Raw genomic sequence first — 23,948 nt, 5'->3', positions numbered from 1 at the left:
GCCTCTCTTTCGGTCAGTTTCTACCGGAGAAGACTCAAACCACTTTGTAAAGACTGTTGACATCTAGTGGAAGCCTTAGTAAAAGCTAAATGAATCCTAACTCACGGTGTGTTTCAAAGGCAAAGTGTAGAAGGTGATTCCACAAATCAGATTTCCACTTCCTGCATGGAATCTTCTCAGGTTTTGGCCTGCCATATGAGTTCTGTTATACTCACAGACACCATTCAAACAGTTTTAGAAACTTTAGTGTTTTCTATCCAAATCTACTAATTATATGCATATTCTAGTTACTGGGCAGGAGTAGTAACCAGATTAAATCGGGTACGTTTTTTTTATCCGGCCGTGCAAATACTGCCCCCTAGCCCCAACAGGTTTTAAGGAACATGAGTGCTTTAAGGAACATGGGTGCTTTAAGGAACATGGGTGCTTTAAGGAACATGGGTGCTTTAAGGAACATGGGTGCTTTAAGGAACATGGCTGCTTTAAGGAACATGAGTGCTTTAAGGAACATGGGTACTTTAATGCATGACTCTTTCACTCCTTTCCCCCAGATTGATAAACAAACTGCAGCCTGGCTCGATAAAGAAAATTAACCACTCACAACTGAACTGGCACAAGGTAGGCTAATGCTCTGAACTGGCACAAGGTAGGCTAATGCTCTGAACTGGCACAAGGTAGGCTAATGCTCTGAACTGTCACAAGGTAGGCTAATGCTCTGAACTGGCACAAGGTAGGCTAATGCTCTGAACTGGCACGAGGTAGGCTAATGCTCTGAACTGCCACGAGGTAGGCTCATGCTCTGAACTGGCAGGCTCATGTCTTCGTCAAACGTAACCTCAGTGTATGGTGTTGTTCACACCCTTCCATAATAATATGAACACTTTTTCCAAGAGAGCACAGAAGCCGTAGAGTGGCTATTCACGTCATTAAACACCATTTAAGACCTGTAAAAATGTCCTGCCTGGAGAATAAATGGATTCATTCATTAAGCCTTCACCTGTCTCTCTCTCTCTCATGCGCTCTCACTCTTTCTCTCTCTCACTCTTTCTCTCTCTCTTTCTTTCTGTCTCTCTCTTTCTTTCTCTTTCTTTCTCGTCTCTGTCTCTTTCTTTCTCTGTCTCACTCTTTCTCTCTCTCTCTTTGGTCTCTGTCTCTTTTTTTCTCTCTCTGTTGCTCTCTTTCTCTCTCAACACCTTTAAGGAGTTATTACTTTCTGATGTTTTTACCTAACCCCCTCCCCATCCCTGCTATGCCCCTCCCCATTCCTACTATGCTCCTCCCCATCCCCTCTGTGTTCTGGGGCCTGTTCAGGAGGATGTAACATCACAGAACATTCATATAGAAATGTATGGTGTAGAAGGGATAGGATTGTCTTGTCAGATAGAATAGGGAATAGTACCAGCTCTGTAACCCGTGTTGTTGTGTTCCCCCAGCTGGAGAACCTTGGCAACTTCATCAAAGCCATCCTGGCCTATGGCATGAAGCCTAATGACATCTTCGAGGCCAACGACCTGTTTGAGAACGGCAACATGACCCAAGTCCAGAGCACATTGCTCTCCCTGGCCAGCATGGTGAGGGGGGGTAGAAAGACTTTCCTGAACGTTTTCTGTGATAATACATTTTAGTTTTTCAAAACATACAAGAATACATGTTATGGTAATAAGTGTATACTGGGACAGTTACAGTAAAGTGTTACCAAGACTTTCTGATGGGGTTCCTTCTCTGGGGACAGCTACAGTAAAGTGTTACCAAGACTTTCTGATGGGGTTCCTTCTCTGGGGACAGTTACAGTAAAGTGTTACCAAGACTTTCTGATGGGGTTCCTTCTCTGGGGACAGTTACAGTAAAGTGTTACCAAGACTTTCTGATGGGGTTCCTTCTCTGGGGACAGCTACAGTAAAGTGTTACCAAGACTTTCTGATGGGGTTCCTTCTCTGGGGACAGCTACAGTAAAGTGTTACCAAGACTTTCTGATGGGGTTCCTTCTCTGGGGACAGTTACAGTAAAGTGTTACCAAGACTTTCTGATGGGGTTCCTTCTCTGGGGACAGCTACAGTAAAGTGTTACCAAGACTTTCTGATGGGGTTCCTTCTCTGGGGACAGCTACAGTAAAGTGTTACCAAGACTTTCTGATGGGGTTCCTTCTCACCAAGGGACTTGTAGCATCAATATATTTCCACTTTCTTATCTCATTCCATAGGCAAAGACCAAAGGCATGCACACATCGTGTGACATTGGTGTAAAATACGCAGACAAACAGACACGCCATTTTGATGATAGGAAGATCAAGGCTGGACAGTGTGTCATCGGGCTGCAGGTACGACATGCTGGGGATGATGTGTGATAGGTTGTTAGGCTCTGTTACTGGATGTGACTATGCAATAAAATGTGTTGTTTTTGTTCATTATTCTACAATATTTTGCCAGTGGAAATCATCCCGATAATAGAATGTTTATATGTAGCTTATGTTACTGATTCTTCAAATGTAATACATGCACAATCGCCCTGTATATGGAGGCCGGATGCCTGTATATGGAGGCCGGATGCCTGTATATGGAGGCCGGATGCCTGTATATGGAGGCCGGATGCCTGTATATGGAGGCCGGATGCCTGTATATGGAGGCCGGATGCCTGTATATGGAGGCCGGATGCCTGTATTGGGTCTATTCAGCTAATGGTTCTATGTTCCTGCGTGTTTAGATGGGGACCAACAAGTGTGCAAGCCAGGCTGGTATGACAGCGTACGGGACAAGGAGACATCTTTACGACCCAAAGACCCAGACAGACAAGCCTTACGACCAGACCACCATCAGTCTGCAGATGGGCACCAACAAAGGAGCCAGCCAGGTGAAGCCAATGATGTATTTTAACACTACTAGTATGTCAGCGGGTGGAACCCACAGTTACTTTTACAGTGGTCCACTTCCCCTATTGAAACCATGATGGAACCTATGTAATGAAAGGAGCTACCCAGCAAGTGCTACTCTCAAAAGAGTTGGGGGGGGGAATGTAACAGAGAGCCTGGGGGGAATGTAACAGAGAGCCTGGGGGAATGTAACAGAGAGCCTGTGGGGAATGTAACAGAGAGCCTGGGGGGAATGTAACAGAGAGCCTGGGGGGAGAGAGTTGGGGGGGAATGTAACAGAGAGCCTGGGGGAATGTAACAGAGAGCCTGGGGGGAGAGAGTTGGGGGGAATGTAACAGAGTTGGGGGGGAATGTAACAGAGAGTTGGGGGGGAATGTAACAGAGAGTTGGGGGGAATGTAACAGAGAGTTGGGGGGAGGGAATGTAACAGAGAGTTGGGGGGAGGGAATGTAACAGAGAGTTGGGGGAGGGAATGTAACAGAGAGTTGGGGGAGGGAATGTAACAGAGAGTTGGGGGGAGGGAATGTAACAGAGAGTTGGGGGAGGGAATGTAACAGAGAGTTGGGGGGAGGGAATGTAACAGAGAGTTGGGGGGAGGGAATGTAACAGAGTTGGGGGGAGGGAATGTAACAGAGTTGGGGGGAGGGAATGTAACAGAGTTGGGGGGAGGGAATGTAAAAGAGTTGGGGGGAGGGAATGTAAAAGAGTTGGGGGGAGGGAATGTAACAGAGTGTTGGGGGGAGGGAATGTAACAGAGTGTTGGGGGGAGGGAATGTAACAGAGTTGGGGGGAGGGAATGTAACAGAGTGTTGGGGGGAATGTAACAGAGTGTTGGGGGGAATGTAACAGAGAGTTGGGGGGATTTAACGGAGAGCCTGGGGGGAATGTAACAGAGTTGGGGGGGAATGTAACAGAGTTGGGGGGGAATGTAACAGAGAGTTGGGGGGAATGTAACAGAGAGTTGGGGGGAATGTAACAGAGAGTTGGGGGGGAATGTAACAGAGTTGGGGGGAATGTAACAGAGAGTTGGGGGGGAATGTAACAGAGTTGGGGGAGATGTAACAGAGAGTTGGGGGGGAATGTAACAGAGAGTTGGGGGGGGAATGTAACAGAGAGTTGGGGGGGAATGTAACAGAGTTGGGGGGGAATGTAACAGAGTTGGGGGGGAATGTAACAGAGAGTTGGGGGGGGAATGTAACAGAGTTGGGGGTAATGTAACAGAGAGTTGGGGGGTAATGTAACAGAGAGTTGGGGGGGGAATGTAACAGAGAGTTGGGGGGGGAATGTAACAGAGAGTTGGGGGGGAATGTAACAGAGTTGGGGGGGGAATGTAACAGAGTTGGGGGGTAATGTAACAGAGAGTTGGGGGGTAATGTAACAGAGAGTTGGGGGGGGAATGTAACAGAGAGTTGGGGGGGGAATGTAACAGAGAGTTGGGGGGAATGTAACAGAGAGTTGGGGGGGAATGTAACAGAGTTGGGGGGGAATGTAACAGAGAGTTGGGGGGGAATGTAACAGAGTTGGGGGGGGATGTAACAGAGTTGGGGGGGGAATGTAACAGAGAGTTGGGGAATGTAACAGAGAGCCCGGGGGGAATGTAACAGAGAGCCCGGGGGGAATGTAACAGAGAGCCCGGGGGGGAATGTAACAGAGAGTTGGGGGGGGAATGTAACAGAGAGTTGGGGGGGGGGAAATGTAACAGAGAGCCCGTGGGGAATGTAACAGAGAGTTGGGGGGGGAATGTAACAGAGAGCCTGGGGGGAATGTAACAGAGAGTTGGGGGAAGTAACAGAGAGCCTGGGGGAGTCTAGATCTACTTTGCACATCACCATAATCACATTGTTGATAGTACATAATACCCATAGCTGTCTTGAAGAAGACCATCCAGGTCAGTATTCCTGCCTTATAACTGTTTTCTTGGAAATCTCCTAAATGTGTCCCTGTCCTCCTCTCTTCTCCGCTCCTCTCCTAGGCCGGTATGTCCTGCCCGGGAACGCGTCGTGACATCTTCGACAATAAGCAGGTGCAGCAAGTGGACAACTGCACCATCTCCCTGCAGATGGGCACCAACAAGGCAGCGTCCCAGAAGGGTATGAGCGCATATGGCCTAGGACGCCAGGTGTACGACCCAAAGTACTGCGGCTCGCCCACCGAGCCTGTCATTCATGCCGACGGGAGCCTGGGCACCAACTGCTCAGAGATCAGCGACAGTGACTATCAGGCTGAGGAGTTCCTCCAGGAGGGAGAGGGGGAGGAGTACCCAGTGGCTTATCAGGAAGAGGACAACTACAGCGACGTGGCCCACTACAACGAGGTTGACCAGGGCATCGACTATTAGGGCTGTCCCTTCAGGGCCATCCGGCACTGGCCTGGTCCCAGATCTGTCTGTGCTGCCAGACTAATCCGGCTCCACCACAACGGCCGCTAGACGAAACAGTTAAACAGTGTATTTTATCCACAACAAACAGAGCCAATCTTTTTCCTCTGTAGTCTTCTGTTTAGCGTTGTTTTTAAATTGAAGCCTAAGAGAGAAATATTGCCTTGAGTTCATTTCTTCTTCACCTCCTCCCAACTCTTCTTCCATTTGAACAGCAGTGGTTTCAGTCAGTTAAAGTATGTAATGTCCTGAGATCCAGTGTTGGAGATGTGCTATATATTAGGGTTGAGAACATTCCTTCTAAATCGACTGTTACATTATGAAGTATGGGACATTGTGACGTAAACGTTGTATCGTCTACATCCATTCCACTTTTTTATCCCCAGACTTGCTTTACTGATGGACTCATCCCTTTAAAGGAATTCACATAATCATGCCAGTCTTAAAAGGTTCACCAGCTGCTTTTGACTTTTTTAAATTTACCCATCTTTACCCATCTCCTAGCCAACCTAAAATGACCAATATTACCTTTTTTTATTTTATTGATACAAATCAAATTGAGTGAAAATGTTCAGTCAGGACATTTAATCTATTTCATTTTAGCAGGTTTCAATCTCATCCAAATGGACCATTTAGCTTTATCCTGAAGTGAGTACGGTCTAATGGCTTTTCCATTAGACCAGATGACCAAACCAGAATGTTCTGCTTTTATTGCATACAGTATGGCTAATCTTATCACGGCATGTTATTTAACCAGGAAAATAGCCTTGAGGTTAGAAACCTATTTTTTTCCTAGGGTGACCTAGCAAGAAGTCAGCAGGAAGTAGTCAGTGTGTACACACAACACAATACATTATACACTATTAGAATGGTCAGTTACATTCCCGTTTCTATCAGAGCTTTAAACTCGGGCAGTGGCACCATCTCTTCCAGTTTTAAAGTATTTTGTAGTTTGTCCCAAGTACAGGAAATCTTGTAGGAGAAGGATTGTTTCCCCATTTCAGTCCTTTCCCTTGGAACTGAACTGAGAGTGGAGGCTGTAGGATTGTGATGGTGTTAGTCAGGAGCAAATATATGTAGGGAGTATTACAAGCACTTCCTTGTACACAAATATGTACCAGTTCCTTCTGGTAGGAAGCGAGGGCCACTTCACCATGTTATATAGTTGACAGTGATGGGTGAGTGGTCTTGCGTTAGTTGTGACCCTAAGTGCTCCTTGATACACTGCGTCCAGCATAATCCAACACAGATTTAAAAAATGGCCCTCTCACAAGATCCTTTCTAACTGACATAGAAAAACAAGATTTGTTCCTAAAAATAAAAATATAATTTCAGCTTCAGTTTCTTTGTCAAGTTTTTAATGTGCCGTATGAAATGCAGCTGTTCATCTAAATACATGCCTAGGTACTTATAAGAAAAGATGCCATTTAAAGTAAAAATCTGCAAATGACTCCATTTGTCTGCTTTGAGATTAGACAAAACCATGTACTGAGACTTTCTGGCATTCAGCACAGTTTCAGGTGGAAGAGTTGTTTCTGAACGACATTCAGCACAGTTTCAGGTGGAAGAGTTGTTTCTGAACGACATTCAGCACAGTTTCAGGTGGAAGAGTTGTTTCTGAACGACATTCAGCACAGTTTCAGGTGGAAGAGTTGGTTCAGAATGGCATCCAAAGCCAGTTGCAAATCCTGAAAAGCATTCTCAATTTTAGAGGCACAATTGTGTCATACAGTTAACATGTTCACCTACATAATTAATATACGGAGTGAAAAGGACCGGCCCTAACATCGACCCTTGAGGGACACCTTTCCTGAGCTGTCGAAACTCTGACTTCATGCCCTCATGAGCCACACACTGGGTTCTGTCAGAGAGGTGGTTTTGGAACCAATCCAACTCTCCAGCACCAAAACCAGCAGGGCATGGCCAACATGGCTCATGATCTTATTACCCCCTTCATTCCCACTGTATTTATCACCATGTCTCACTCTAATTATAAACCAGGGCTGTGTTTGAAATGGCAACCTATTCTCTATAATATAGTGCTCTACTTTTGAGGGGTGTTGGAAAGCAGTTCTCTGTCTGAATTGATGTCCCACAGTTTTCTGTAGACCACTATGTAACCGCAGTCAGTCTCAGAAGTAGAACAAGTCAGCAAAAGAAAGGCACAGGCTTTGTCTGAAAAGGCATCCTATTCACTGTGCACTAGGGCCCATAGTGCACTAGTCAACAGTAGTGCACTGTAGGGAATGGAAGATGCCATTACGGACACAGCCACTAACTGAAGAGAAAATTGCCTCGTGTCCCTTCATACATCATGTACTGACCGTTTAGTTGTTTACCGTTTTTATAATTAATCATTTAAATGTTAACTGCTAGTCTCTCTGTTTGCTTGTATATGTTTGTGTGGCCAGAAGAAAGAAACCCCTGCATTTATGCTGTCTCAGGAATGATTTTTCAATCGTGACATTAACGTAGAACTTGATTAACAGTTCCGATGGCTTGGTCGGTGATACAAGCCGATAAACGACCATGACAGAGGACTAGCGGGATCAGAGGACTAGCGGGATCAGAGGACTAGCGGGATCAGAGGACTAGCGGGATCAGGGGACTAGCGGGATCAGAGGACTAGCGGGATCAGGGGACTAGCGGGATCAGAGGACTAGCGGGATCAGGGGACTAGCGGGCTCAGAGGACTAGCGGATCAGAGGACTAGCGGGATCAGGGGACTAGCGGGATCAGGGGACTAGCGGGATCAGGGGACTAGCGGGCTCAGAGGACTAGCGGGCTCAGAGGACTAGCGGGATCAGGGGACTAGCGGATCGGAGGACTAGCGGATCCTCCAGCATCCACAGAAACATCAGACGTCAAATAGAACATTGAATTCGATTAGGTTAAGCTTGCTGCTCTCTCTTCTTGTGCAGAAGAAAGGCTGAACTGAAAGCAAAGTGATGAGTGAACTAGCATTCCTCTTGAGTTCTGGGAAAGGGATGGTTCAGTGAATCAGTTCTGAGGGTGGCTGTCTGTGTGTCCGTTCTGAGGGTGGCTGTCTGTGTGTCCGTTCTGAGGGTGGCTGTCTGTGTGTCCGTTCTGGGGCGGCTTCTGTTTGGGCTGCTGGTTCGTTCGACGCTGCCTGTGTGTCCGTTCTGAGGGGGCGGCTGCCTGTGTGTCCGTTCTGAGGGGGCGGCTGCCTGTGTGTCCGTTCTGATGGGGCGGCTGCCTGTGTAATGGACAGGGCTGCAGAGCGTTAGTGTTGGACATTGGTCGTCTCCTTTTTTTCATCCCTAGTCAGTTGGCTGCTTGGGAATAATCTGCGCTTTGTGTGAGAGCTGTGGAATCTGAGATGAAAACGCAAGACACAAGAGAAAGCAGTCCAAAAAAGGTGGTTACCACAGTAACACGGTAGGAAGGCCATGAAGAGAAGGCAGAACTCCAACCAACCAGTCCTGCAACTGTCTAGATACCCCCCGACTCTCCTCACTCACTCACTCACACACACCTCAACAGATCCTGCTCAGGCAGCCTGTGTACTGAAGGTGTTTAAAACAGTGTGGAGTAACCTTGGTTAGTCATGGACTGTTAGTGTTTAAGAGGCTACCATTCGGTCTTGCTCAGTCACAGTAACCTGAGAAGGTTTACCAATGAGTTGAATAGGGAACAGAGAAGGTACACACACAGTTTATGAACACAGACCCTCCATTTTGAATCCTACTGAAGTACTTAACCAGGATTCAACCAGAGGAGCTGTGGTTTTAAACAGCTTTTATCTTCATCTCACGTTACAAACTGTGTATATTTCTAAAAATAATGACCATAATGTTCAAAGACGACTATAACCCATTCATGTATCTATTTCTAGTGATGTCATATAACTGGAGTGGTTCTGCAGTGTAACGTTGGGGCGGCGGGTGGCGGGTAGCCTAGTGGGGTTGGCGGGTAGCCTAGTGGGGGTGGCGGGTAGCCTAGTGGGGGCGGCGGGTAGCCTAGTGGGGGCGGCGGGTAGCCTAGTGGGGGCGGCGGGTAGCCTAGTGGTTAGAGCGTTGGGGCAGTAACTGAAAGGTTGCTAGATCAAATCACCGAGCTGACAAGGTAAAAATAGGTCGTTCTGCCCCTGAACAAGGAAGTTAACCCACTGTTCCCTGGTAGGCCATCATTGTAAATAAGAATTTGTTCTTAACTGACTTGCCTAGTTAAATAAAGGTTAAAGATAATACAAATTAAATGTGGTAGAGCCAGTCTGGGATCTAATGACACCCGATGGATGGATGGATGGCTGGTTGCATAGAAAGTTAGCCTGTGAGTATCTCAGCTAGCCTCCCTCTGAGGTCTGGACTTTATTAGCTGAGAGCTCCAGCTAGCTGCTCCTTGTGCCGTGACTCAAAGCACCTCTCCCGGGATGGGGGAAACGGGGGATGAGCGTTGGAGGATATATATCAGGCTCCTGGGATTTGGGGATGGGGGGGATGAGGAATGGGGGTGGGTGAAGGAGAGTATATATCAGGCTCCTGGGAGACACATGGAGGCTGGGGGGGGGGACCATTTCCTGCAGCTGACGGGCTGCTACTCATCATGAGATCTGCTTGGGAGGCCAAGGCCCTGATCCCAGACCAGATCCATCCCCTGCTGGGGAGGCCAAGGCTCTGATCCCAGACCAGATCCATCCCCTGCTGGGGAGGCCAAGGCCCTGATCCCAGACCAGATTCATCCCCTGCTGGGGAGGCCAAGGCCCTGATCCCAGACCAGATCCATCCCCTGCTGGGGAGGCCAAGGCTCTGATCTCAGACCAGATCCATCCCCTGCTGGGGAGGCCAAGGCTCTGATCCCAGACCAGATCCATCCCCTGCTGAGGAGGCCAAGGCCCTGATCCCAGACCAGATCCATCCCCTGCTGGGGAGGCCAAGGCTCTGATCCCAGACCAGATCCATCCCCTGCTGGGGAGGCCAAGGCTCTGATCCCAGACCAGATTCATCCCCTGCTGGGGAGGCCAAGGCCCTGATCTCAGACCAGATCAAGTGGAGGGCTGTTAGCAATACACTTGCATTCCTCAGCCTCAGGGAATGTGCATATGTACAAAGTAATTATTCAACTGCCATTTGCACCCCAACCAGTACTGTATGGTCACATCCAAGACACAGTACATCCTGCTACAGATGCAATGTCCAGCATCTGGCTTGAATGACCAAAGCATGTCATCACCTTCTACATAGGATGTTGTACTAAAGTTCTCCCACAGCCTGTGGTGAAGGAGTATAGCGTCTATAATGCCTCTCACTAGCCTAGCGTGCTAACCATTAGCCTTGTGTGTAAAACCATGTGTATGTGACCAATACCATTTGATTTGATTTGATTTGAAACGCAAGGTGTGTCTTCATTTAGGAAGAGAGGTCTGTGGCTGGTGCTGATCTAAACCAGCTGGGAGGTGCATGAGAGTCATACAGTCATACGCCATTATCTGTAAATTACTTGTTTCTCAGTCCAGTAGTTAGAGCTCATTTCCTTGCATGTTGACATTGGGTGAGACAAGGCAACATTCACCACTGGGGGAACTGAGAAGGAATGTACGTTTCTGTACGGCCCAACCGCCACTGGTTTCTGTACGGCCCAACCGCCACTGGTTTCTGTACGGCCCAACCGCCACTGGTTTCTGTACGGCCCAACCGCCACTGGTTTCTGTACGGCCCAACCGCCACTGGTTTCTGTACGGCCCAACCGTCACTGGTTTCTGTACGGCCCAACCGCCACTGGTTTCTGTCCGGCCCAACCGCCACTGGTTTCTGTATGGCCCAACCGCCACTGGTTTCTGGACGGCCCAACCGCCACTGGTTTCTGTATGGCCCAACCGCCACACTATGAGTTAGTAACAACAACATGGCCGAACAATGAAGTCAGTATTTCACCCAGTCAGATGGTGAATACCTCAGATTTAATCTGGGGGTAATAAAGTGAGAAGTAAGACTTCCTCGGTTTTACTGCCAATTACTAAGAGGCTCAGAGGCAACTTCTGACATAGAGGACCAGTCAAACGTTTGGACACACCTACTCATTCAAGGGTTTGTCTTTATTCTTTACATTGTAGAATAATAGTGAAGACATCAAAACTATGAAATAACACATATGGAATCATGTAGTAACCAAAAAAAGTGTTAAAGAAATCAAAATATATTTTATATTTGAGATTCTTCAAAGTAGCCACCCTTTGCCTTGATGACAGCTTTGAACACTATTGGCATTCTCTCAAACAGCTTCACCTGGAATGCTTTTCCAACAGTCTTGAAGGAGTTCCCACATCTGCTGATGCCTTGTTGTGTAAGGACCGACGCCGGAGACGAGAAGCAGGTACGGGGAGTTGACATTTAATTAGGAACAGACAAAGAGCAAGACAGAAACAGCGTCAGCCCACGGATACACAATGACAAACGACAATCAATGCAGCAGTGGGGAACAGAGCTGGGGAACTGACAAGTATAGGGGAGGTAATAAACAGGTGATTGAGTGAGTCCAGGTGAGTCCGATAATTGTTGATGTGCGTGACGGGGGGAAGGCAGATGTGCGTAATGATGGTGGCAGGAGCGCGTCATGCTGGGGAGCCTGGCGCCCTCGAGCGCCAGGGAGGAAGAGTGGGAGCAGGCGTGACATGTTGGCTGCTTTTCCTTCACTCTGCAGTCCAACTCATCCCAAATCATCTCAATTGGGTTGAGGTTGGGTGATTGTGGAGGCCAGGTCATCTGATGCAGCACTCCATCACTCTCCTTCTTGGTCAAATAGCCCTTACACAGCCTGGAGGTGTGTTGGGTCATTGTTCTGTTTGCAAAACAAATGATAGTCCCACTAAGCGCAAACCAGATGGGATGGTGTATCGCTGCAGAATTATGTGGTAGCCATGCTGGTTAAGTGTGCCTTGAAATCTAAATAAATCACTGACAGTGTCACCAGCAAAGCACCCCACACAGTCACACCACATCCTCCATGCTTCACGGTGTGAACCACACATCTTCCGTTCACCTACTCTGCATCTCACAAAGACACGGCAGTTGAAACCAAAAATCGCAAATTTGGACTCATCAAACCGATTTCCACCAGTCTAATGTCCATTGATCGTGTTTCTTGGCCTAAGCAAGTTTCTTCTTCTTATTGGTGTCCTTTAGTAGTGGTTTCTTTGCAGCAATTTGACCATGAAGGCCTGATTCATACAGTCTCCTCTGAACAGTTGTTGTTGAAATGTGTCTGTTACTTTAACTCTGAAGCATTTATTTGGGCTGCAATTTCTGAGGGTGGTAACTCTAATGAACTTATCATCTGCAGCAGAGGTAACTCTGGGTCTTCCTTTCCTGTGGCGGTCCTCATGAGAGCCAGTTTCATCATAGTGCTTGATGGTTTTTGCGACTGCACTTGAAGAAACCTTCAAAGTTCTTGAAGTAAATTTCTTGAAGTAATGACGGACTGTCGTTTCTCTTTGCTTATTTGAGCTGTTCTTGCCATAATATGGACTTGGTCTTTTACCAAATAGGGCTATATTCTGTATGACTCAAACGCATTAAGAAGGAAAGAAATTCCACAAATTAACTTTTAACAAGGCACACCTGTTAATTGAAATGCAATCCAGGTGACTACCTCTTTTTTTTTTATTTAACCTTTATTTAACCAGGAAGGGCTCATTGAGATTTAAAATCTCTTTTTCAAGAGCGTCCTGGCCAAGATAGGCAGCACCAAGTCATTACAAAAATTACAGACAGACAACATGAAAAACTACAAGTAATCTAGTAAAAACCCTAGAACTCACAAGAGTATAACAAAATCAAAAACAGCAAATTAAAAACATTGACAGGTCAGGGAATCAGTCTCAAGATCATTCATCAGTGATTTAAAAATACCAATCGGGACAAGTTCTTCCAGTTTAAAAGTATTTTGTAAGGCGTTTCCAAGACGATGGCGCAGAGTACATAAAAGCCCTTTTACCAAATTCAGTTCGGACATTTGGAACAGTTAGCAGGATAAAGTCCTGCGAACGAAGAGAGTACCCACCACATTTCTGAACAATAAAAATGCCCAAATAAAAAGGTAGTAAACCCAAAATGGCTTTGTAAATAAAAGTATACCAGTGACCGATGCCTACGAGTGACTAGAGAAGGCCAGCCAACCCTGGTATACAAAGTGCAGTGGTGCGTAAGGGTTTTGCAGTTTAAAATAAATCTCAAAGTGCCATGGTAAAGGGTGTCAATTGATCTCAAACAGTGAACGGAAGCATTCATATATAAAATATCCCCATAGTCTAGTAAAGGCATAAATGTAGCTGATACTAGCCTTCTTCTGCCTTCAAAAGAAAAACAGGCCTTATTCCTAAAATAAAATCCAAATTTCACCTTCAATTTTTTTGTAAGTTGTTGAATATGCATTTTAAAAGAGAGGCCATCATCAATCAAAATTCCAAGATATTTACATGAGGTTACAACCTCAATCTCCTTGCCCTGCCAGGTAGTAATAGGTGAAAGGTTCACAGGTCTATTTCTTGCTTTAGAAAACACCATTAGTTTAGTTTTGTCAGTATTGAGGATAAGCTTCAATTGACACAAGGTATGTTGAACAGTATTAAAAGCAGTTTGCAAGTTCTGGAAAGCTTTTGTAAGAGATGAAGCAAAACAGTAAATAACAGTATCATCAGCATAAAAATGAAGTTGCGCATTTTGGACATTTTTGTGTAAATTATTTATATAAATAGTGAATAACAGAGGACCAAGTACAGAGACTTGGGGCACACCATTAAAGACAGACAATTTAACAGACATAAGCCCATCAAATTGAGTGCACTATCAGACAGATAGTTAACAAACCATGCAACTGCATGCTCTGAAAGACCTACACTCGACAATCTCTGCCTTAGTATAGCATGATCAACTGTATCAAAAGCCTTAGAGAGATCAATAAAAAGTGAGACACAATGCTGTTTTTTGTCAAGAGCTTCAGTGATATCATTTAAAGCCTTCATGGCTGCTGTAATTGTGCTATGCTTCTTCCTGAAACCCGATTGGTACATTGATAAAATAGAGTTAGTAAATAAAAACTATTTTAGCTGTTCACGCAAGGGCTTCAAGTATTTTCACCAGGGGTGACAGCTTTGAGATTGGCCTATAATTATTTAAGAGTTGGATCTCCCCCTTTTAAAAGTGGCAGGACAAATGCTGATGCCCATGAAGCTGGTTGAGAGAATGGTGGCTGTTTTTGAAGAATCTCAAATATAAAATATATTTTGATTTGTTTAACACTTTTTTTTTTTGGTTACTACTTGATTCCACATGTGTTATTTCATAGTTGTGATGTCTTCACTATTATTCTACAATGTCAAATATAAAGACAAACCCTTGAACGAGTTGGTGTCCCCAAACGTTTGACTGGTACTGTATATCAAGCTCAACAGTAGGTCAGCCTGTAAAGAGTACCAGACCATTTCAGTCATAATCCTATCTAACCACACAAACCGGTCTAAGGTGTTTTCACACTTTGTCCCTTTCAGACAGTTTTTGTGAACTCAATGCGGTTCCGCTCATTTTTTAGGAACAGAGTTTGGAAAAACCTGCAGTAGACTACTGCAACACCGTTTCACCTGCCATGTCCCCTCACATTGGTAATGACGTGTAGGTTCACAGTAAAAAAAAATGTAGGCTGTTTTTGGATATTGATTAGCAATCGTCAAGGATTACTCCAAAATATTTGTGGAGATTTTAATTTAGATAATTTTCTATATGAATTAAATGAAGGAATGAATAATATATTTTTTTCATTGTGTCAAATCGCCAATTGGCAAACCATCCCTTATGGGGTAAATTGACATGTAAACAAACATAACAATAATTCACTGTGGTAATTAAATCATAATTCTTCCGGTGTTCTCTGCATTGTGCATCGCATAAGGAGTGAAAAACAAACAAAGGTAAAAAATCGATCCTCCACCCATTTTTTTATCATATTGCATCAGTTGTTTTTTAATCATATCTATGTCTCCCTTACTTTGGTTTTTGGTACAGATGTTCACAGTCAGACTGTTGAAAAAGGTCAGACATTTCAGTTACCTTGGCCGCCCCTATGGACAGATCCCATTGAAAAACGTTACCAGGCCCCCCCTATGGACAGATCCCATTGAAAAACGTTACCAGGCTCCCCCTATGGACAGATCCCATTGAAAAACGTTACCAGCTATTCTGGCTGTTGGTATATCTAACAGTCTATTCCAAAGTCTCACCATACCTGCCTTCCATCTCACCTCACAGGGTTCCCAGCCCGTGTCCCCAGTTATTGCAAGTATAAGTGCAAATTTGTGGACACCTAAAAAGTAACATACTGCTCTGTTATGGAAATTTTTTTTAAATAGCTCTTAGCGCCCCCCACTCCTGCTGAATAGTCCAGAACAGGACATTCGCATGTCTGAAACAGTCTGGAATATGTAGCATAACCAATATCTTTACACCAAGTCATTATCTGAAACAGTCTGGAATACATAGCATAACCAATATCTTTACACCAAGTCATTATCTTTCTGAAACAGTCTGGAATACGTAGCATAACCAATATCTTTACACCAAGTCATTATCTGATACAGTCTGGAATACATAGCATAACCAATATCTTTACACCAAGTCATTATCTTTCTGAAACAGTCTGGAATACGTAGCATAACCAATATCTTTACACCAAGTCATTATCTTTCTGAAACAGTCTGGAATACGTAGAATAACCAATATCTTTACACCAAGTCATTATCTTTCTGAAACAGTCTGGAATACGTAGCATAACCAATATCTTTTACACCAAGTCATTATCTTTCTGAAACAGTTTGGAATACGTAGCATAACCAATATCTTTACACCAAGTCATTATCTTTCTGAAACAGTCTGGAATACGTAGCATAACCAATATCTTTGATTGTTTTAGTTTTTCCTATAACTCCCCCAAGAGCTCTACTTGCTGAGTCAACCAGGTCAGATGTTCCGTATAGAAAGATGTCACGTTCGTCGTAGGAAGGAGACCAAAGCGCAGCGTGGGTATCGTTCCACATCTTTTATTTTAATGTGAAACTTTGCAAAACAAACAATAAACTACAAACAAAAGACAAACCGTGACGACAGAGGTGCAACATGCACTAACTCAAAATAATCTCCCACAAACACAGGTGGGAAAAACAACTACTTAAATATGATCCCCAATTAGAGACAATGATGACCAGCTGCCTCTAATTGGGGATCATACAAAAACCCCAACATAGAAAAAAGAAACTAGAACCAAAACATAGAACTAAATAAACTCCCCAGTCACGCCCTGACCTACTCTACCATAGAAAATAAGAGCTCTCTATGGTGCGGACTCCGGCCGCTAAACCTGAAACCAAACGGGAGGGTTAGGGGGGGTGTCTAGTGTTGGTGGCAGTTCTGGTGCAGGACGAAGAACCCTCTCATCCTGCGGATCCGCCAGCAAAGGAGGCGGCTCTGGTGCAGGACAAATAACCCTCTCATCCTGCGAACCCACCAGCATCGGTGGAGGCTCCGGACTGGGGACCGTTGCTGGAGGCTCCGGACTGTGGGGCCGTCTCAGGAGGCTCCGGACTGTGGGGCCGTCTCAGGAGGCTCCGGACTGTGGGGCCGTCTCAGGAGGCTCCGGACTGTGGGGCCGTCTCAGGAGGCTCCGGACTGTGGGGCCGTCTCAGGAGGCACCGGACTGTGGGGCCGTCTCAGGAGGCTCCGGACTGTGGGGCCGTCTCAGGAGGCTCCGGACTGTGGGGCCGTCTCAGGAGGCTCCGGACTGTGGGGCCGTCTCAGGAGGCTACGGACTGTGGGGCCGTCTCAGGAGGCTACGGACTGTGGGGCCGTCTCAGGAGGCTCTGGACTGGGAACTTTCGCCGGAAGCTCTTGAACGGGAAGGCACACTGGAGGCCTGATGCGTGGGACTGGTACAGGTTGCACCGGACTAGTGACACGCACTTCAGGGCGAGTGCGGGGGGCAGGCACAGGACGTACTGGACTGAGGACACGCACTTCAGGGAGAGTGCGAGGAGGAGGCACAGGATGTCCTGGGCTGTGGAGGCACACTGGAGACCTGGTGCGTCGAACCGGTGCAGGATATACTGGACCGTGGAGCGCACTGGAGGTCTGGAGCATAGAACTGGCACAACCCGTCCTGGCTGAACGCTCACTTTAGCCCGGCAAGTGCGGGGCGCTGGCACAGGACGAACTGGGCTGTGAATGCACACTGGCGACACAATGCGTAGAGCTGGCGCAGGATATCCTGGACTGAGGAGGCGTACTGGAGACCAGGAGCCTTGAGCCAGCACAACCCGTCCTGGCTGAATGCTCACTTTAGCCCGGCAAATGCGGGGCGCGGGCACAGTGCGCACCGGGCTATGAATGCGCACTGGAGATACAGTGCGTATCACTGCATAACACAGTGCCTGACTGGTCACGCGCTCCTCACGGTAAGCACGGGGAGTTGGCTCAGGTCTAAACCCTGACTCTGCCAATCTCCCCGTGTGCCCCCCCCCCATTTTTGGGGGTAGCTGCCTCTCGGGCTTCCGTCGTTGCCGTGACTCCCGATCTCGTCGCCGTTCCTCCCTCGCTGCTTCCACCTGTTCCCACGGGGGGCGATCCCATCCGGTCTGGATCTCCTCCCACGTCCAGGATCCTTTTCCGTCCAGGATGTCCTCCCATGTCCATTCCTCCTGGCCACGCTGCTTGGTCCTCTGGTGGTGGGATATTCTGTCACGTTCGTCGTAGGAAGGAGACCAAAGTGCAGCGTGGGTATCGTTCCACATCTTTTATTTTAATGTGAAACTTTGCAAAACAAACAATAAACTACAAACAAAACACAAACCGTGACGACAGAGGTGCAACATGCACTAACTCAAAATAATCTCCCACAAACACAGGTGGGGAAAACAACTACTTAAATATGATCCCCAATTAGAGACAACGATGACCAGCTGCCTCTAATTGGGGATCATACAAAAATCCCAACATAGAAAAAAGAAACTAGAACCAAAACAACATAGAACTAAATAAACTAGATAAACCCCCCCAGTCACGCCCTGACCTACTCTACCATAGAAAATAAGAGCTCTCTATGGTCAGGACGTGACAAAAGGTAATATGTTCATCAATAAAAGAACACAAATGTTTATAATTGCTAGTAAACTCAAGAATGTCTTCACCAAAACAAAACTGAGAAACACTTCTCTTAGTACCTGGTTTTCTAGAAGTCATTATCTGTGTTTTAGTCTGGTTGATTATGAGTCTCCATCTTTTCCACCAAGTCGTTATCTGTGTTTTAGTCTGGTTAATCATGAGTCTCCATCTTTTCCACCAAGTCATTATCTGTGTTTTAGTCTGGTTAATCATGAGTCTCCATCTTCTACACCAAGTCATTATCTGTGTTTTAGTCTGGTTGAGTCTCCATCTTTTATACCAAGTCATTATCTGGTTGATCATGAGTCTCCATCTTTTACACCAAGTCATTATCTGTGTTTTAGTCTGGTTGATCATGAGTCTCCATCTTCTACACCAAGTCATTATCTGTGTTTTAGTCTGGTTGAGTCTCCATCTTTTCGTAATCATGAGTCTCCATCTTCTACACCAAGTCATTATCTGTGTTTTAGTCTGGTTGAGTCTCCATCTTTTATACCAAGTCATTATCTGGTTAATCATGAGTCTCTATCTTTAACACCAAGTCATTATCTGTGTTTTAGTCTGGTTGATCATGAGTCTCTATCTTTAACACCAAGTCATTATCTGTGTTTTAGTCTGGTTGATCCTGAGTCTCCATCTTTTACACCAAGTCGTTATCTGGTTGATCCTGAGTCTCCATCTTTTACACCAAGTCATTATCTGTGTTTTAGTGCTCAAACCTTCTCCAACCTATCTCCTGATTCTGCCTCCTCAACCCTCCTCTCCTCCCTCTCTGCATCCTTTGATCTCCTCTGTCCCCTATCCTCCAGGCCGGCTCGGTCCTCCCCTCCTGCTCCGTGGCTCGACGACTCACTGCGAGCTCACAGAACAGGGCTCCGGGCAGCCGAGCGGAAATGGAGGAAAACTCGCCTCCCTGCGGACCTGGCATCCTTTCACTCCCTCCTCTCTACATTTTCCTCTTCTGTCTCCGCTGCTAAAGCCACTTTCTACCACTCTAAACTCCAAGCATCTGCCTCTAACCCTAGGAAGCTCTTTGCTACCTTCTCCTCCCTCCTGAATCCTCCTCCCCCTCCCCCCCTCCTCCCTCTCTGCGGATGACTTCGTCAACCATTTTGAAAAGAAGGTTGACGACATCCGATCCTCGTTTGCTAAGTCAAACGACACTGCTGGTCCTGCTCACACTGCCCTACCCTGTGCTTTGACCTCTTTCTCCCCTCTCTCTCCAGATGAAATCTCGCGTCTTGTGACGGCCGGCCGCCCAACAACCTGCCCACTTGACCCTATCCCCTCCTCTCTTCTCCAGACCATTTCCGGAGACCTTCTCCCCTACCTCACCTCGCTCATCAACGCATCCTTGACCGCTGGCTACGTCCCTTCCGTCTTCAAGAGAGCGAGAGTTGCACCCCTTCTGAAAAAAACCTACACTCGACCCCTCCGATGTCAACAACTACAGGCCAGTATCCCTTCTTTCCTTTCTCTCCAAAACTCTTGAACGCGCCGTGCTTGGCCAGCTCTCTTGCTATCTCTCTCAGAATGACCTTCTTGATCCTAATCAGTCAGGTTTCAAGACTGGGCATTCAACTGAGACTGCTCTTCTCTGTGTCACGGAGGCTCTCCGCACTGCTAAAGCTAACTCTCTCTCCTCTGCTCTCATCCTTCTAGACCTATCTGCTGCCTTTGATACCGTGACCCATCAGATCCTCCTCTCCACCCTCTCCGAGCTGGGCATCTCTGGCACCGCGCACGCTTGGATTGCGTCCTACCTGACAGGTCGCTCCTACCAGGTGGCGTGGCGAGAATCTGTCTCCGCACCACGTGCTCTCACCACTGGTGTCCCCCAGGGCTCTGTTCTTGGCCCACTCCTATTCTCGCTATACACCAAGTCACTTGGCTCTGTCATATCCTCACATGGTCTCTCATATCATTGCTATGCAGATGACACACAATTAATCTTCTCCTTTCCCCCTTCTGACAACCAGGTGGCGAATCGCATCTCTGCATGTCTGGCAGACATATCAGTGTGGATGACGGATCACCACCTCAAGCTGAACTCTCGGCAAGACGGAGCTGCTCTTCCTCCCGGGGAAGGACTGCCCGTTCCATGATCTCGCCATCACGGTTGACAACTCCATTGTGTCCTCCTCCCAGAGTGCTAAGAGCCTTGGCGTGATCCTGGACAACACCCTGTCGTTCTCCACCAACATCAAGGCGGTGACCCGATCCTGTAGGTTCATGCTCTACAACATTCGCAGAGTACGACCCTGCCTCACACAGGAAGCGGCGCAGGTCCTAATCCAGGCACTTGTCATCTCCCGTCTGGATTACTGCAACTCGCTGTTGGCTGGGCTCCCTGCCTGTGCCATTAAACCCCTACAACTCATCCAGAACGCCGCAGCCCGTCTGGTGTTCAACCTTCCCAAGTTCTCTCACGTCACCCCGCTCCTCCGCTCTCTCCACTGGCTTCCAGTCGAAGCTCGCATCCGCTACAAGACCATGGTGCTTGCCTACGGAGCTGTTAGGGGAACGGCACCTCCGTACCTTCAGGCTCTGATCAGGCCCTACACCCAAACAAGGGCACTCCGTTCATCCACCTCTGGCCTGCTCGCCTCCCTACCTCTGAGGAAGCACAGTTCCCGCTCAGCCCAGTCAAAACTGTTCGCTGCTCTGGCACCCCAATGGTGGAACAAGCTCCCTCACGACGCCAGGACAGCGGAGTCAATCACCACCTTCCGGAGACACCTGAAACCCCACCTCTTCAAGGAATACCTGGGTTAGGATAAGGTAATCCTTCTAACCCCCCCCTTAAAAGATTTAGATGCACTATTGTAAAGTGGTTGTTCCACTGGATATTATAGGTGAATGCACCAATTTGTAAGTCGCTCTGGATAAGAGCGTCTGCTAAATGACTAAAATGTAAAATGTAAAATGTTGATCCTGAGTCTCCATCTTTTACACCAAGTCATTATCTGTGTTTTAGTCTGGTTGATCATGAGTCTCCATCTTTTACACCAAGTCATTATCTGTGTTTTAGTCTGGTTGATCATGAGTCTCCATCTTTTCCACCAAGTCATTATCTGTGTTTTAGTCTGGTTGATCATGAGTCTCCATCTTTTACACCAAGTCGTTATCTGGTTGATCCTGAGTCTCCACCTTCTACACCAGTTGATTGGACATTCAGTGGGGCAAAAAAGTATTTAGTCAGCCACCAATTGTGCAAGTTCTCCCACTTAAAAAGATGAGAGTCCTGTAATTTTCATCATAGGTACACGTCAACTATGACAGACAAAATTAGAAAATCACATTGTAGGATTTTTTATGAATTTATTTGCAAATTATGGTGGAAAATAAGTATTTTATACTGACTCTGAAAAACACAAAAAGAAAGATGCCCAAGGTCCCTGCTCATCTGTGTGAACGTGCCTTAGGCATGCTCCAAGGAGGCATGAGGACAGCGCAATGAATTGCAATGTCCATACTGTGAGATGCCTAAGACAGCGCTACAGGGAGACGGGACGGACAGCTGATTGTCCTCGCAGTGGCAGACCGTGTAACAACACCTGCACAGGATCAGTACATCCGAACATCACACATGTGGGACAGGTACAGGATGGCAACAACAACTGCCCGAGTTACACCAGGAATGCACAATCCCTCCATCAGTGCTCAGACTGTCCGCAATAGGCTGAGAGAGGGTGGACTGAGGGCTTGTAGGCCTGTTGTAAGGCAGGTCCTCACCAGACATCACTGGTCAAGAACGTTGCCTATGGGCACAAACCCACCGTCGCTGGACCAGACAGGACTGTCAAAAAGTGCTCTTCGCTGACGAGTCTTGGTTTTGTCTCACCAGGGGAGATGGTCGGATTCGCTTTTATCGTCAAAGGAATGAGCTTTACACCGAAGCCTGTACTCTAGAGCAGGATCGATTTGGAGGTGGAGGGTCCGTCATGGTCTGGGGCGGTGTGTCACAGCATCATCGGACTGAGCTTGTTGTCATTACAGGCAATCTCAATGCTGTGTGTTACAGGGAAGACATCCTCCTCCCTCATGTCGTACCCCTCCTGCAGGCTTATCCTGACATGACCCTCCAGCATGACAATGCCACCAGCCATACTGCTCGTTCTGTGCGTGATTTCCTGCAAGACAGGAAAGTCAGTGTTCTGCCATGGCCAGCGAAGAGCCCGGATCTCAATCCCATTGAGCACGTCTGGGACCTGTTGAATCGGATTGTAAAAACCCAGAGTGCATTGAGTGAATGTTGTAAAAATATATTGGTTCCTTTCTAAACATAGCAATGTGAATAAAAACAGAACTTGGACCACAAAATAGCTGAAGTGAACTGACAGGAGAGTTGAGTCCTCATTCAAAGGGCAGTGTGAATGTTTTATTTTATTATTTATTTCACCTTTATTTAACCAGGTAGGCCAGCTGAGAACAAGTTCTCATTTACAACTGCGACCTGGCCAAGATAAAGCAAAGCAGTGAGACACAACCAACAACACAGAGGTACACATGGGATAAACAAACGCACAGTCAATAACACAATCGAAAAATCTGTGTGTACAGTGTATGCAAATTAAGTAAGGAGGTAAGTCAATAAGTAGGCCAATAGCGGCAAAGTAATTACAATTTAGCAATTTACACTGGAGTGATATATTTAGAGATGAGGATGTGCAAGTAGAAATACTGGTGTGCAAAAGAGCAGAAAAACAAAACAAATATGGGGATGAGGTAGGTAGTTGGTTGGATGGGCTATTTACAGATGGGGTGTGTACAGCTGCAGCGATCGGTAAGCTGCTCTGTCAGCTGATGCTTAAAGTTAGTGAGGGAGATATGTCTCCAACTTCAGTGATTTTTACAATTCGTTCCAGTCATTGGCAGCAGAGAACTGGAAGGAAAGGCGGCCAAAGGAAGTGTTGGCTTTGGGGGTGACCAGTGCGATATACCTGCTGGAGCGCGTGCTACAGGTGGGTGTTGCTATGGTGAACAGTGAGCTGAGATAAGGCGGAGCTTTACCTAGCAAAGACTTATAGTTGACCTGGAGCCAGTGGGTTTGGCGACGAATATGTAGCGAGGACCAGCCAATGAGAGCATACAGGTCGCGGTGGTGGGTAGTATATGGGGCTTTGGTGACAAAATGGATGGCACTGTGATAGACTACATCCAGTTTGCTGAGTAGAGTGTTGGAGGCTATTTTGTAAATGATATCGCCGAAGTCAAGGATCGGTAGGATAGTCAGTTTTACAAGGGTATGTTTGGCAGCATGAGTGAAGGAGGCTTTGTTGCGAAATAGGATGCCGATTCTAGATTTAACTTTGGATTGGAGATGCTTAATGGGAGTCTGGAAGGTTTACAGTCTAACCAGACACCTAGGTATTTATAGTTGTCCACATACAAAGAGAACTCAGTTATTTGCCCCCCCCCCCAAGAGTTCACTTTAAAGAGGACTGAGATCGGTTCTTTTAAAGAGGACTATATGTGAAAACACTTTATATTTGGAGAGGTTTTGAAAGATCACATGTATACTGAAGAAACATATAAAAGCAAC

The 23,948-nt window shown here is 46.7% G+C and overlaps 1 protein-coding gene across 1 annotated transcript in view; it reads left to right on the top strand.

Moving 5' to 3' along the window:
• Positions 1–6,577, top strand: part of LOC106590645 (calponin-3) — a 32,321-nt gene extending 25,744 nt beyond the window's left edge. Inside the window, exons 3-7 of the mRNA XM_045710671.1 lie at positions 552–618; positions 1,434–1,571; positions 2,201–2,317; positions 2,701–2,847; positions 4,839–6,577. Of these exons, the coding sequence (XP_045566627.1) occupies positions 552–618; positions 1,434–1,571; positions 2,201–2,317; positions 2,701–2,847; positions 4,839–5,204 (835 nt within the window). The 3' untranslated portion in view covers positions 5,205–6,577. The remainder of the gene's footprint in view (positions 1–551; positions 619–1,433; positions 1,572–2,200; positions 2,318–2,700; positions 2,848–4,838) is intronic.
• Positions 6,578–23,948: the final 17,371 nt, after the last annotated feature.

The sequence above is a fragment of the Salmo salar genome, chromosome ssa29, assembly GCF_905237065.1.
Source record: "Salmo salar chromosome ssa29, Ssal_v3.1, whole genome shotgun sequence".
Classification (NCBI taxonomy): domain Eukaryota; kingdom Metazoa; phylum Chordata; class Actinopteri; order Salmoniformes; family Salmonidae; genus Salmo; species Salmo salar.
Note: the sequence above shows the minus strand (reverse complement) of the source record. Positions and strands in the feature narration are given on the sequence as shown.